At 48.5% G+C, this 13437-nt stretch overlaps 1 protein-coding gene across 1 annotated transcript in view; it reads right to left on the minus strand.

The window, feature by feature from the left end:
- VAX2 (ventral anterior homeobox 2) overlaps nucleotides 1-13162 on the minus strand; it is a 28678-nt gene extending 15516 nt beyond the window's left edge. Inside the window, exon 1 of the mRNA XM_027623114.1 lies at nucleotides 12884-13162. Coding sequence (XP_027478915.1) covers nucleotides 12884-13121 — 238 coding nt within the window. The 5' untranslated portion in view covers nucleotides 13122-13162. The remainder of the gene's footprint in view (nucleotides 1-12883) is intronic.
- Nucleotides 13163-13437: the final 275 nt, after the last annotated feature.

Genomic DNA, 13437 nt, shown 5'->3' on the forward strand with positions numbered 1-13437 from the left:
AATCGTTATTCTATGCAGTAATATCCCACTCATGTAAATGAAACAACTATGCTTATTCAACCATTCAACATCTATTTAATGACCACCTACTATGTGCCAAATACTATTCCAGGGTCTGGAGATATAGAAATGAGCAAAATAAACAAGGTCTTTGTTTCCTTAGATCTTGTACCGTGGACAGAGAAAAATAATACATTTTATTTATTTATTTATTTGAGAGAGAGAGAGAAACAGCACGAGAGGGGAGAGGGTCAGAGGGAGAAGCAGACTCCCCACTGAGCCGGGAGCCCGATGTGGGACTCGATCCCGGGACTCCGGGATCATGACCTGAGCCGAGGGCAGTCGCTTAACCAACTGAGCCACCCAGGCGCCCCAAAAATAATAAACTTTAAAAATGAATATGTATGTAATGACAAATGCTGGGAGGACTATAAAACAAGATAAAGGGATATTACTGACCCTCTCCACATAACCGAAACCCAATAACCACAGCCTGTGTGTGTGTGTGTGTGTGTGTGTGTGTGTGTGTGTGTGCGCGCGTGGTTGCTATTTTAGCTATAATAGAGAAGGCCACTCATCAAAGTTAAGTTAGTGGATAAATCGTGAACGCTGTTCACGTGTTTCCAACCGCTCCCAAGCACATGGTAGGGTTGCACTAATTTTCTACACTTTGAGATTAGATATAACCGTATGACTTACTTTAGCCAAAAAGAAAAGGTGAGGTCACCTGCAGAGGAACACTCATAATTTGCCACACCCCTTTCCTCTCACTGGGATGGCCTGGAAGCAGGAGTCAAAATGGACTGTCATCAGCCTGGATCTCAGAGTACCAAGCTGAGCCTGTGCCCACTTGTGATGGACTTACAATGTGAGTGAGAAATACAGTTGTGTTTTTGTTTTTTTTTTTTAAAGATTTTATTTATTTATTTTACAGGGAGAGACACAGTGAGAGAGGGAACACAAGCAGGGGCAGAGGGAGAGGGAGAAGCAGGCTTCCCGCTGAGCAGGGAGCCCGATGCGGGGCTCGATCCTAGGACCCTGGGATCATGACCTGAGCCGAAGGCAGCCGCTTAACGACTGAGCCACCCAGGCGCCCCCAGTTGTGTTTTGTTAAAACTCAAAGATTTGGGGTTGTCTTGGAGGCAAAACCTAGCCCCCTGGACAGAGCACCCTTCCCTGAATTATTCCTTTTCTGGGTTGAGTTTGGGGGAAGCACCTGGAAGGAGGGACAGCTTTAATTCCAGGGCCTCCTTGTGGGTAGGGACTCGTTAGGGTGAAAATGCATGAGTCTAAAGGGAATGACTCCTGAGGCTTGCTGCCTTTCTGGTCTCCTCAAAGAGGGGTGAGCCCTAGGGGGATGGGAGAGGGTGATTCTGTCCCAGGAGCCTTTGCCTTGGGAGAGGTGGTCATTCCTGTCTGATAATGGCTAGCCAATGCCCCTGACCTCTAGGACGAAATATTACCCACTCCTGGTCCCTCTCCCAGTAGACTCCCGCAAAGCCCTACCTGATTCCATCTCCTAGCAGCCGGGTAGTTCCTTTGCACAACAAGCTGGTAATGTGCTGATTTTTATGTGTGACAAGGCCCTTCCTGCCTAATCTACAATGTGATTATTATAAAAAATGCCTTATGGAAAATTCATCATCAAGTTGATTGGGAAAATTGAAAATGGAAGAATAGTGAAGAAACAATGTGAAAGAAGAGGAGAAACTGCTTGTATTACCACCCAGCAGAACATATTACAAATCTACAGCAACTAAATGGTATGATGCTGGCACAAGAGTCTGGAAGCAAATCTATGCATATTTGAGGATTTCTATAAAGAAGACATTTCAAATTAGCAGGAGGAAAGATAGGATTATTAAAGACCTGGCTTTTGGACAATTAGCTCATTATTTGGAATAAAGTAATTTATGTCACACTGTGTGCAAAAATAAACACAAGATAGATGAACATTTTTCATATAAAAATAAGCTCCAAAAATTGAAGAAAAACATACACAATTTTTTAAAAGGAAAATAAAGGACAGATTTGAGTACCTAGAAATAAAAACTTTTGCAGGATGAGAGACAGTTAAAAGACAAACAACAGATTAGGAGAAAATATTCATAATACATGCATAAGCAGAGTCCTAATATCTGGTACAAACAGCCTCTAGAGACTGAGATGAGTAAAGTCAAGCAGTGGGAAACTGAGCAAATTTATGAAAGGGTTATTCAGAGAAGTAGAAATGCAAGTGTCTAATAACTATGAAAAAATACTCAAGCTCAAAGGGAATCAGAGAAAATCAAAGTTAGAACAGCAAATGAGATCGTTTTTTTCTTTTTCCAGATGCCATATTTTATCTATCAGCCTGGAGAACATGTGCTGGCAAAAATGAGGGAAAATATAGGTTCTCTCAAACTCCGTTGTTAAGAATATTTGTAGAGGACAATTTCACAATGCCTAGCTAAATTAAAAAGTGCATAATTCCATTGTCCTAGAAATCTGATAGAGGTTTCTACTCCAGAGAAATATTGATACACTTTGATAAAGACAGACTCACTGTGGCATAGTTTGTAAGAGAAAAATAAAGGAAAAAGTTCAATGTTTATCACTGGAAATATTGTTAATAAAATCACAGTATTAGTCATGCCTTTGGCTTTTATGTAGACGTTAACAAGAATGAAGTACATCCCTCTATACTGACCTGGATGGATGTCCCTTATATACTACTATATAAAAACAGCAAGTATGTACAAACCTATTTTTATAAAGAACAAAAAGTGAGACTAAGACTACACTCGTGTGTGTGTGCGTGTGTCTGTGTGTGTGTGTCTGTGTGTACTTGTGCCCACATAGGATCAAGTCTGCAGGATGAACACCTCTCTTCTGTTCACTGTTCAGGAGTGGAAGCATGAGGGAGGAAAAACTTTCCCTAATCTTACCTTGTGTACATTTTTGTTTGGTTTGTTGCAAAGACTATATAACAAAATTGAGTTTTATATTTGGTTGGAGGAGAACTTTCTAACAGAGAACTAAAAGCCCCGAGACAAATGACCATTAGATATGATTACAATTTAAATTTGAGTTCAGAAAAAAAAACCTCAAAAAAAATTTTTTTTTAACCTCACAGCAAATTTTTAAAAAAGAAAAAGATTTGGGCATATTTGCAACACATGTCACAGAAAAAGGGATTACTTCTTTGGTATGAAAATAGCATTCACAACTATAAGAAAATAATAAACCAATACAGAAATAGCTAAGCACATGAATTAAAAAGTCACAGAAGAGGAAATTAAAATGAAGAATAAGTATATGAATATAGGCTCACTAGTAATTAAAAATGCTAATAAAAATAATATATTTTTTTCACTTGAAAAGACCTCTAAAAGATTCAGTATATCTAGGTTGGAAGGATGAGGAAAATGGCACTTTTATACACAATTGCTGGGAGTATACATTTTTGGCGTGAAATTTGGAAATATCTGTCACAATTTTAATATGATATATGTGAAATGCTTATTATTTTTAAAATTTTTATTATTATTTCAAACATATACAAAATTGGAGAGAATAGTGTAATAAGCTCTGATATACCTATCCCCCAACTGCAACAATTACAGATTCAGGAACAATCCCGTTTCTTCTCTATCCTCATAATTTTAAGTAAATCTCAGACATCATATCATTTCATCCAGAAATATTTCTATATGTATCTCTAAAAAAGACGTCCTTTAAAAAAACAACCACAGTACTACTGTAACAACCAAAATCATTACCAGTCATTCCTTAATATAAAAAAGTCCTACATGTTTCCACATTTTTCAGATTGTCTCATAAATGAGACTTTAAAAAACCATTTGTGCCAACTGGGATACAAAGAAGCTCACTGATGCATTGTTTGTAGTGATGGAAAAGTAGAACCAACCTAAATATCCATCAATAGGGGACAGGTTAAATTAATTATATCTGCAGAATGGAATACCATGCAGCTGTTACAAAGAACAAGTCAGTTCTAGACAGCAAGATGTCGACAAATGTTTATAAAATGGAAAAAATTTTGCAAAAAATTCCTTTTGTAATATATAACTTATATATTTATATTTTTCAATTAGTAGAGAAAGTTTGGGAGGTTACATCCTGGGAGTGTACATGCTTTATGGGGGGAAAAAATGAAGAAGTTTCGATTTATTTTTTTTTAAAGATTTTATTTATTTATTTATTTGAGACAGAGAATGAGAGAGAGAGAGAGAGAGCATGAGAGGGGGGAGGGTCAGAGGGAGAAGCAGACACCCCGCTGAGCAGGAAGCCAGATGTGGGACTCGATCCCGGGACTCCAGGATCATGGCCTGAGCTGAGGGCAGTCGCTTAACCAACTGAGCCACCCAAGAGCCCGAAGAAGTTTCAATTTATACATGATATAGCAAAACAGCATGGTTGGTTTTGTAATTGGAAAGTTATTTTATACATCAGAAAATAAAAGGCATCAGAAACAAATTAGGAGGAAATTATAAGCTTAAAAAAACTGCAACACATATTGAAAGCAATGAGCTACTATCCTTAATGCTGAGTTTCTAAAATCAGTAAGGAAAGGAATATTTGAAAATTCAAAATGGTCAAAGGAAATGAGTTAATAGATAACACCAGAAGAAATATACTGGCCAATAAATATGAAAAGATAGTTAACTACACTAATAATAAATGAAATAAAAATTAGAATGCCAATGAGGTACTATTTATCACCTATACCATTGACAAAGATAAAAAAGATATGTAATGCCCAGTATGGGCGGAGGGAAAAGATGAGGTTATAAACTACAAAGAACAAGATGACAATATGAGGGTATAAATTGCAAAGAACAATTTGACAATATCTATCAGGATATACAGTACAAACCGTGATGGCAAGATTTGGAGATACAAGCACTTTCAGGCATCACTACCTACTGAGGCTGGGACAGGGGTGGGTGGGGTAACCGGCTTTTAGGAACTTCCCTGACATATACCTACATACGTGGAAATGACCAAGAAGGAGTTTACTTATTGCATCATTGTATATAATAGCAACATATAAGAAAAAAGCTAAATGTCCACCAATAGGACATGGATTATACAACATACATTATGGTCCACCTAGTCCATAGAAATGGAATACTATGCATCTGTGAAAAACCTAAAAAGAAATTCTTTACATCCCCAAATATACTGGTAAAAAACAGCAAGGTGCTGAAAAATATACAGAGATGTCACCAATATGAGTAAATAAATAAATAAATAAAAGCAAGAAAAAATAATATAGCGGTCCTGATTTGCATAAGCATGAAACTGTTTTGGAAGGAGAAACTAGAAAGTAAAAAAATGGCTGCCTTGGAGCTGGGTGGGAACTGGAAGACGGAGGGTAGGGATGGGAGAGATTTTTCACTGTGAACGTAAAACAGCAACACAACGTTTTGAAGTTCGAATCATAGGAGCTAATTACTATTTTCGAATTAAACAAAACACGTTTTTAAAAACTGTCAAAAAATTGTTTCGAATTAAACAAAACACGTTTTTAAAAACTTTAAAAACTTAAACCTTTTGAAGCAGCAATTGCACTGCTAGGAATTTATCTCACGGAAACACTCAAGCGCGCAAAGACCCGTGCCTTGGGAGTTTATTCCACAGTGTTTCCATTAGAGAAAAACAACCGGGACATCCCTCCAGAGGTTGGGAGAATTCGGGCTTTCCCCAACCGAAGGGATACTTTCGGTTCCGTCGCGGAACAGCGCGAAATGGTTGACCCGAAAAGATGACCCCTGCGGATTAAATGTGTTTAAAAGGGAAGTTGCAAAACAGCTTCTGTAATAGGATTCGGCTTTTGCTAACTTTTGTACGCGAGAGTGGGAAAATCTCCTGGAAGAACACACCCGAAACGGGGCACCGTGGCCATCTGGGGGAGCCTTCTGCCGCTTCGGGTTTGGTTTGGTTTGGTTTACGTTGAGCCCGGAGGGCTTTTTGAAATTCAATCTTCTGTCTACGGTGCGAGCGTGGCCCTGGCTGCCCGCAGCCGCACCAGTCCACGCGGTGCGCGGTAGCAGGAGCAATACATGGAGCAAACACAGACTTAGGTCACCCAGTGACTTTAAGCTCCAGCGGATGGCTGGAGGCCTGTGAATTGAGCGCGGAGGAGGGGCGCGGATTTAGCTATTGCTGTTTCTTCCGCACCCCCTGGCAGGCTTTGCGGGCGGAACCTCACGCTAACAGCCGCAGAGGGGCGGGAGACTCACTACCGACCTCACCGCCCTGCGCCTCGCACGACCTCCTGCTCCAGCCGGGACCGGCCTCTAGGCGGCCTCCCCAGCTGGCCCTGGGGACCCAGCTACGAGTCAAAGAAACATATTTGAGGTTTTCCAAGTTTTCTATTTCGGTGGTTCCCAAAGTACAGGGCTCCACAAAATTCCAAAAATATGGCATTGGCAATCTTATGTTTTAACAATTATCTTGTGCTCTGGCACCATCACCATTTCATAGAAAGAACAGTATTGTAACGTCAAAAAATGAGGATGTCATCTCAGAACGAACGTTGTTCCCGGGGAAGGGCGTTGCAGTCTTCTTCCTAATGAAATACGCGACCTTGACAGTTTTGTCTCCTTTCATTCACTCGACAAATATTGACTGTGTACTGTGCGCTAAGAACACATCTGGGGAGATCGTGGATTTGGCGGGCGGGGGGACCTCTTCCGTGGTCCTGGCGCGGCATCAGGACCCGGGCTCCGGGCACCTGCCTCGCTTGAATTTAGCGCAGGCCTCTCTTCCCCGTGGGGGCGGGTCGGGAACCCCGCACTTCCCAGTGGCCGAGACAGTCTCTTGTTTGGGAAGCTGAGCGCTAGCAGCTCCTGGCACTTAGTAGGTATTGACTGACGTTTGTGTAAAGAATCAACAAGTGAAGGGCAAGATCGCAGGAGAACGTGGGAGAGAGAGATGGTTCGAGAGGCCTTTGTGGGCCCCAACTAGCACCTAACAGCTGACCCCCCACCCCTCCCCAGCCCCGGCTGCGTTCGAGGTCCTGGCTTTCCCACATCCATGTCCGCTCATCTGCTTTGTGGACCAGATCCGGTCCGGCGGCTGCCACTTCTATCAGCATTGTTCAATGCCGCCCTGGCACCCTCAGGCCGTCCAAACCCCCTCCTGGATGCTGTGGGGGACGAAGCAGACGCCTAGACCACCCAGCTCCCAGGGATTCCTAGGCAGGCCCACTCAGCCTCGGTGTCCTCTATCAGAATTTCTCAAACTGGGGTAGGGAACTCGGCGGGATACACTGCTGTGCAACCCGCTACCGACTTTATGAGGAATAAAGCCAATCTTTTATTTTTTTAAAGATTTATTTATTTTTAGAGAGAGGGAGAGGGAGACAGAGTATCAGGCGGACTCTGCGCTGAGCCGGGAGCCCAAAGCACGTCTCAATCTCATGACCCTAAGATGACGACCTGAGTGGAAACCAAGAGTGGGATGCTTAACCAACTGCCTCACCCAGGCGCCCCAAACCAATCTTTATTTTATATTAAGCAAACAGGAAATAGAAGAATAATTAATATGCTTCCTGTGGCCCCCCCCCATGCAAGTCAAAGAAATATAGGGAGGGATCTCGGGGCCAGTATGGCCCCAGCCTCAGTCAGGGGTAATCGAGAAAATGGCCCAGAGCTAACAGGACCCCTAAAGGCTCTCTCTCCCTACATATGGTGCACAATGGGCCAATGCCCCAAACCGGAGCGGTCCCTTGACCTGTATCAGCCCAAGGACAAACACACCCATGATCCCCTCCCTCCCCTCCAGGGCAAGTACTCACTCACAGTCCCAGCCTCCTTGCCCAGGGTAGAGGGGCTGGAGGTGGAGGAGGTAGGGAAGCACCTAGAAGCTCTGACTCTGCAGGCGTGTGTGTGTGTGTGTGTGTGTGTGTGTGTGTGTGTGTGTGTTTGCACGTGGGTGCGGCGCACACGCGGGAGACGCGGCAGTGGGGCCACAGGCACTGGAACCCAAGCTATGGCCCAGAACAACAAAAATAGCACGAGAACACAAGGAGCCTTGCGTAGTTCCCTGAAAATGCAAACAGTGCACGCAAGACACATCAACGAGACGACACATTTGGTTGCGGGGGCTGCTTCCGTGTGGGTGTTAGGGTGGGGGAGGGCGCATGTATATAAAGGGAAAAATAAAGACCAAAAGGATGGCACCCAGTCCAGACCCTTAATGAGAATGTGGGTCCTTCTGCCAAAACAAAGCAAAAGGAAAAACATAGTAAATAGAAAACAAAACAATCCCAGGCAAATAAAAAAAGAAACCTAATACATCTGCACAAGCCCCCAAACTAAAAATTAAAATAAAACCAAAATTCCAAAGTGCGGTCCCCTGCATGAACCATTCAAACCTTTCAGCTGCTGCCTGGGGCCTGGTCCTGGGTAACCGCATCTATTAACATACTCTCCTGGAGGCTAGGGTCCTGAGGTCCACAGAAGGTCCAAGAGCTGGGACTCAAAATCCGGTGTTCATTTAGATACAATGATCTGCCCCATCTTCACCCTTGCCAAAATGCCCGCTGGGCAAGTGGGCAGGTGTGCCCTTGCGGAGCTGCTGCAACTTGTAGGGTGGGGCCTGCAAGGTCAGGGCTGAGCCGCTGTATGTCCAGGGGCTTCTGTAAATCCAAGTAGAAAGTGAGCAGATTCAAAGTGAAGCTGAGCCCAGATCTGACTGCTGGAGGGGGGAGTCTGTTCCCCTCCAGGCCGCTCTCAGCTCAAGCCCCAGAAGCCTTGGCCCCTTGCCCAGCGTCTTTGGATGAGTCTGGCAGCCAGGGCCCTGCCTGGTTGTATGCTGTTGTGCCCTCTGTAAGCGTTCAGAGTTTCCCTCTTCTGGACCACACCAGCACTGCCCCCACTAAATTCAATGCCTCCCTTCCCCACACCCACATCCAAAGCAAGAATTGCCAGAAGGAGCCAAAGGCCCTGGTCTTCCTGGGTTTTCTTATGTCCTTAGCCACCAGGTGCATCCATCAGGTTCCCAGGTGAAAGCATCTCAGCCAGTGACTGGTGGTGTGGGGGCCAGTTGTTCACCCAGAAACAGAAGTGTGGAAATGAGGAGGGGAACTCCTCAGTTTTCACAGCAGGGGAGCGCTCTGGGGGCAGCCCTGATCCTGTTTCACCGGGTCCAAGGTGCTCACACTGGGTTGAGGACAGAGGATGCAGCCAGAATGGGGTTTTGACACCCAGAGGTGTAAGGGACCACTTGGGATGAGCAGGTAGCGGCGCTGAGCACTGTTCATAAAAGTGGGTGACGCTAGCAGACGACCCTGCCGGCTCTATCCAGAAGGGCTGTTGAATTTGCATCCGGATTAATCTGGGAATCACACAGGCGCATTTGAGTGCGCGGGTGTGAGCACAGATTGTGAGGTTGCTGGAAGTTTTGGGTCAAAGTTGGTCCACGTCTTCTAACTGCTGGCATCCCGGCTCCACCGAAAAGGCCATGGCATCTGGTCTGCACTGTGCGGTCAGAGCCACGGCTGGGAGGCGGTCTGTCCAGCTGCCTCGGGCTCGTGGTTTGCGCACCCTTTCCAAATACAAAACAAAAGGATCCCCCATCCATGCTCCTCACTGACCAATGGGCTGCGCACGCAGAGGTGTGCAGTGGCCTACGCGGCAGTCTGGTCCAGTAGAAGCGTGGCTGGGTACGCTGAGGGCTGTGCGGGCATGTCTGTTGTGCACACACGCCTGTCATCCTTGCCGAGTTGTTTGCATCCATGTGTGGCCTGAAGCGGCCTCCATTTTGAGGTGGGGATGCAGCAAGGTCGGCCTCCCTGGCTCCCTGACCCGCATTTCGCAGAGGGAGCAGGAAACTTGAGCGATTGGTGGAGTGAGGGTTCCTCAAGGGGATTGGGGAAGGCCACACCTCGTGGTCTGCAAGGTGGCACTAATCCTCCTTTCCACAGCCAGCTCTCAACCCCTTGGCTGCTCACCTCCCAACTCAGGGGCAGCATTTTGCCAAAGCAAAAAGACACCAAGTCCCCTACAGGGGTGTGAGCTGAGCTGGGAGAGGCTTCTGAGGAAGGAGGCCCATTCCCTGAGTGGTTTGTGGGTCACCTCAGAGCGCATCCCTTTCATTCAACAGAATATTTTTGGAGATACTGCTGGGTGTTTGCAATTTTATAGACATCACCTCTGACCTTTAGCACTGACTTTCAAAGTGATAGCTGTGGGTTTCTGTGTATAATGAGGAAACTGAGGCACAGAGGGGCAAAGAAACTGGCTCAAATTTAAAGGGCCGGTATTCCAAACCAAATTCATTTAATTCCAGTACACACAGTTTCCTTCTATTCTGCTGTGCCTTGGAACTCCCCCCAACAGATCAGTGTGGAAAAGAAATAGAAAGAAGTGCAAAGACCCAGAGGAAGTGGGGTTCTTTTCCAGAATTCTCACCCCAACAGCAACCTAACAGTCTGCGATGGCAAACACCTCCCTTCCACCTTTTTATGATTTGCTCCAAAAGTACTTTGAGAGGATGTGTCCTGGGAGGTCAAGGGCAAAATGGACTCTCTGTTTAAAGCACACTGGAGGACATTCATCCTGAGGCCAAGGCACTACAGACTTCCCTTGACCAGTGCCAGGACTTTCATCTGTCAGAGCCTCTACCCTGGGCCCTGGTGGGGCCAAGAGTGACGCAGGTGACCCTGGCTAGGAGGAATTAGGGCTAAATGACATGCCAGGTATCTCAGGCCTGAAATAACCTCTTTTTCATTAAATGAGAAAGGGCAGAGGGATTTATGAGGGCCTTGTTTACCTTTCATTCCTTTTAGGTGTATAAATACACCCTCCATGCTGTATTTCGATTTTATTGTACAAATATAATGACATTGCTGTATGTGCATACATGCATTTATAAAAGTGTATCTCCTGACCATGCACACAAGCCGCCCCACATACAGTGTGTGTGGGGGGGGGGGTTGCCCATCTCTGTCCAGCTGTGGGTTGCTTCCTAGCACGGGAGGCCTCCATGCTACGTCCCTCCGACCTTCTTTGAGTCTACACCTGGGAGTTCTTAAACTGGCCATCTGTACACAGAATTTATTTATTCTACATGCAGAATTAGAGTGGAAGGGATGATAGGTGGGCATAAAACTCACAATTGTCCAGAACTCACAAATACCCACAGATGGGGCTTGAGGTGGTGAGTGTCACAGGCAGGGACTTGAGAGTCTTAATCTGGGAGTGTGGGTTTAAGGAGATGATTTCTTCATTTCTGGAAGCCCTGCAGATTTTCTCAATGGAACGCCAAGCTAGCTGCTGACACCCCGTATTCAGGACACCCTACAGTCTATGAGAAGGGATCTAATTTAATCCCAGGTGCCCAACAGGTCCACACACCTGCTGGAATTGCTGCTGGGTGGGGACCATCCTCATACACAGTCCTGTAACTGCCTGACCCAAGCCTGCCCTCAGAACAGTATTTAATGCCCCATCTTTAGGTGACCACACCTGACACCAGGAGTGTTTCCAGAAGACCAGGGTCCTTGAGTCTGTGTCCAAGACAGTCATCAGTCGACTTTGCATTGGGCTGCCTCAATGCTCAACACTGGCCCTGTGCCCCATTCCCGGAGCCACCCAAACCCAGCTGCTGTGGGGGAGGCTGTGCGAAACCAGGCCAACCTGTCCCTGTCTGTGTGTGGGTGGCCTAGGTCAGATCAGACAAAGTCGGGATCCTGGTGCTGGAGTGTCCTGGGGCCAGCGTGAAGCTGGTTACCCTTCCCCAGGCCGTGGTGGCGGGGGAAATCAGCTCTGGCCGTTGGACTCCTAAAGCCTCGCGGCTTGTATGACGGCGCTCAGGAAGCAGAGGCAATAAAAGGGCAGCGGGAGGAAGACGGGCCAGGGAGTTGGAGAAGGAGGCCGGGGGGGGGGGGGGGGGGCTGTTACCCGCGTGTGGCCTCTCCTGGTTGCTCGGTCTGCGGGTGCCGGCGCTCCAGACCTCAGGCTCCCAGGGACCGGCTAACGGCGAGACCCCCGGAATCCCCTTCCTCCTCCCATCTCTCTGGGCGAGGCCCGGATCCGGCGAAAGCTGAGTCTAAAGCTTCGCGTGAGGCTGGCTTTGGGGGTCGGGGAAGTCTCAGCCTCGCAGAGAGGAGGCCAGGCAGAGCTGGGTACGCGGGCGCACTCCAGAAGCGCTGGCACGAAAAAGGGACTGAGGAGAGCTCGGCAGAGAGAAAAGGCCAGGAAAGAGGAGAGGAGGGCGAAGGGCGAGGGAGAAAGGGAGAGCCGCGACAGGCCAGGCCGCGAGAAGGCCGCACCGAGAGCCGGCTGGGCCCAGGCGCCGCGAGGAAGTTGGAGCCGAAAGAGCGAAGCCCAGGCCGGCAAGCGCCGCGCACGCCGCCCTCCGTGTCGCGGTGCCCTCTCCCGGGAGCAGCCGGTGCGGTCTGTGTCGCTGGGAATGGGAAACGAGGCTGGCCAGGCGGCGGGGAAGCGCCGGCCTTTTCCTCCCGTGGTTCCGGACGCTGGTCCCTCCTCGTCCTGACCCCGCCGAGCGCTCGTGACGCTTTTCTCCGCACCCGCCGTTAGGGACGTGGGGCGGGGACTGGCTCTCGGCATCCCGCACTCGCGTCTATGCCCTCGCCACCGTAACCGGCTGGGATGGGCCTAGGGTGAGCGGCCGGCCCGAGAGGCTGAGAACTGTAAGGCAGTGACACGGGGATCTCTTTGGTCCCACTCGCCGCTTTGTCCCCTGCACTCAGCTCAAGGTTCAGCACACAATAGACGCTCAGAATAGTATTTGCTGAATGAATGACTGAGTGATGACTGACTGGTTGAGTATATGAATTGGGCGGTGGAGGCAGCAGAAGGGGTAGGGTGGGGGTCCGGTGGGCCAGCGCCGCGAGCTGTCCGCTTACCTCGCACCAGGATGCGGCGGTAGTGGTCTGCCTCACCGAGCCCGGGGTGGCCGTCGCTGTCGGCGCCGCTCTCCCTGGAGCCCTCGGGGCTAGAAGCAGAGGTCCCTGCAATCTCCCTTGGGCTGCGGAGGCCAGCATCAGCACCCGAGTCCTCCGCTCCGCCTCTGTCCCCGCCGCGCCCGCCGCGCGCCTCCCGGCGTGCGGGTCCGCGGTCGCGCTCGGCGCCCCCATCGCCCATGCCGGCTGCCACCGCCGCCTTCGCCACCGCCTGGCCAGCCTACGCTAGCCCAGCCCGCGGCTCCCCGCCCCTCGTGCCCCCCGCCCAACTCCTCCTCCTCCGGCCCCGCCCCCGCCCCCGCCCGGCTGCTCCACCAATCCCTGCTGATTGGGCGGGAGTCGTGGTTCTCCGACTCCCAGCAACTTCGGAGGTAGCTGCGCGGGGCGGGTGGGAGGGTGGCCCCACTCCTCTACCCCTAGTCTAGCCCCACACCCAGCTCGGCAGAGGGAGGCTGGAGCGGCCCTGAGGTGCTGTCCTACGTCCTCCCCTAAAGTTT

This window comes from Zalophus californianus, chromosome 8, assembly GCF_009762305.2.
Source record: "Zalophus californianus isolate mZalCal1 chromosome 8, mZalCal1.pri.v2, whole genome shotgun sequence".
NCBI lineage: Eukaryota > Metazoa > Chordata > Mammalia > Carnivora > Otariidae > Zalophus > Zalophus californianus.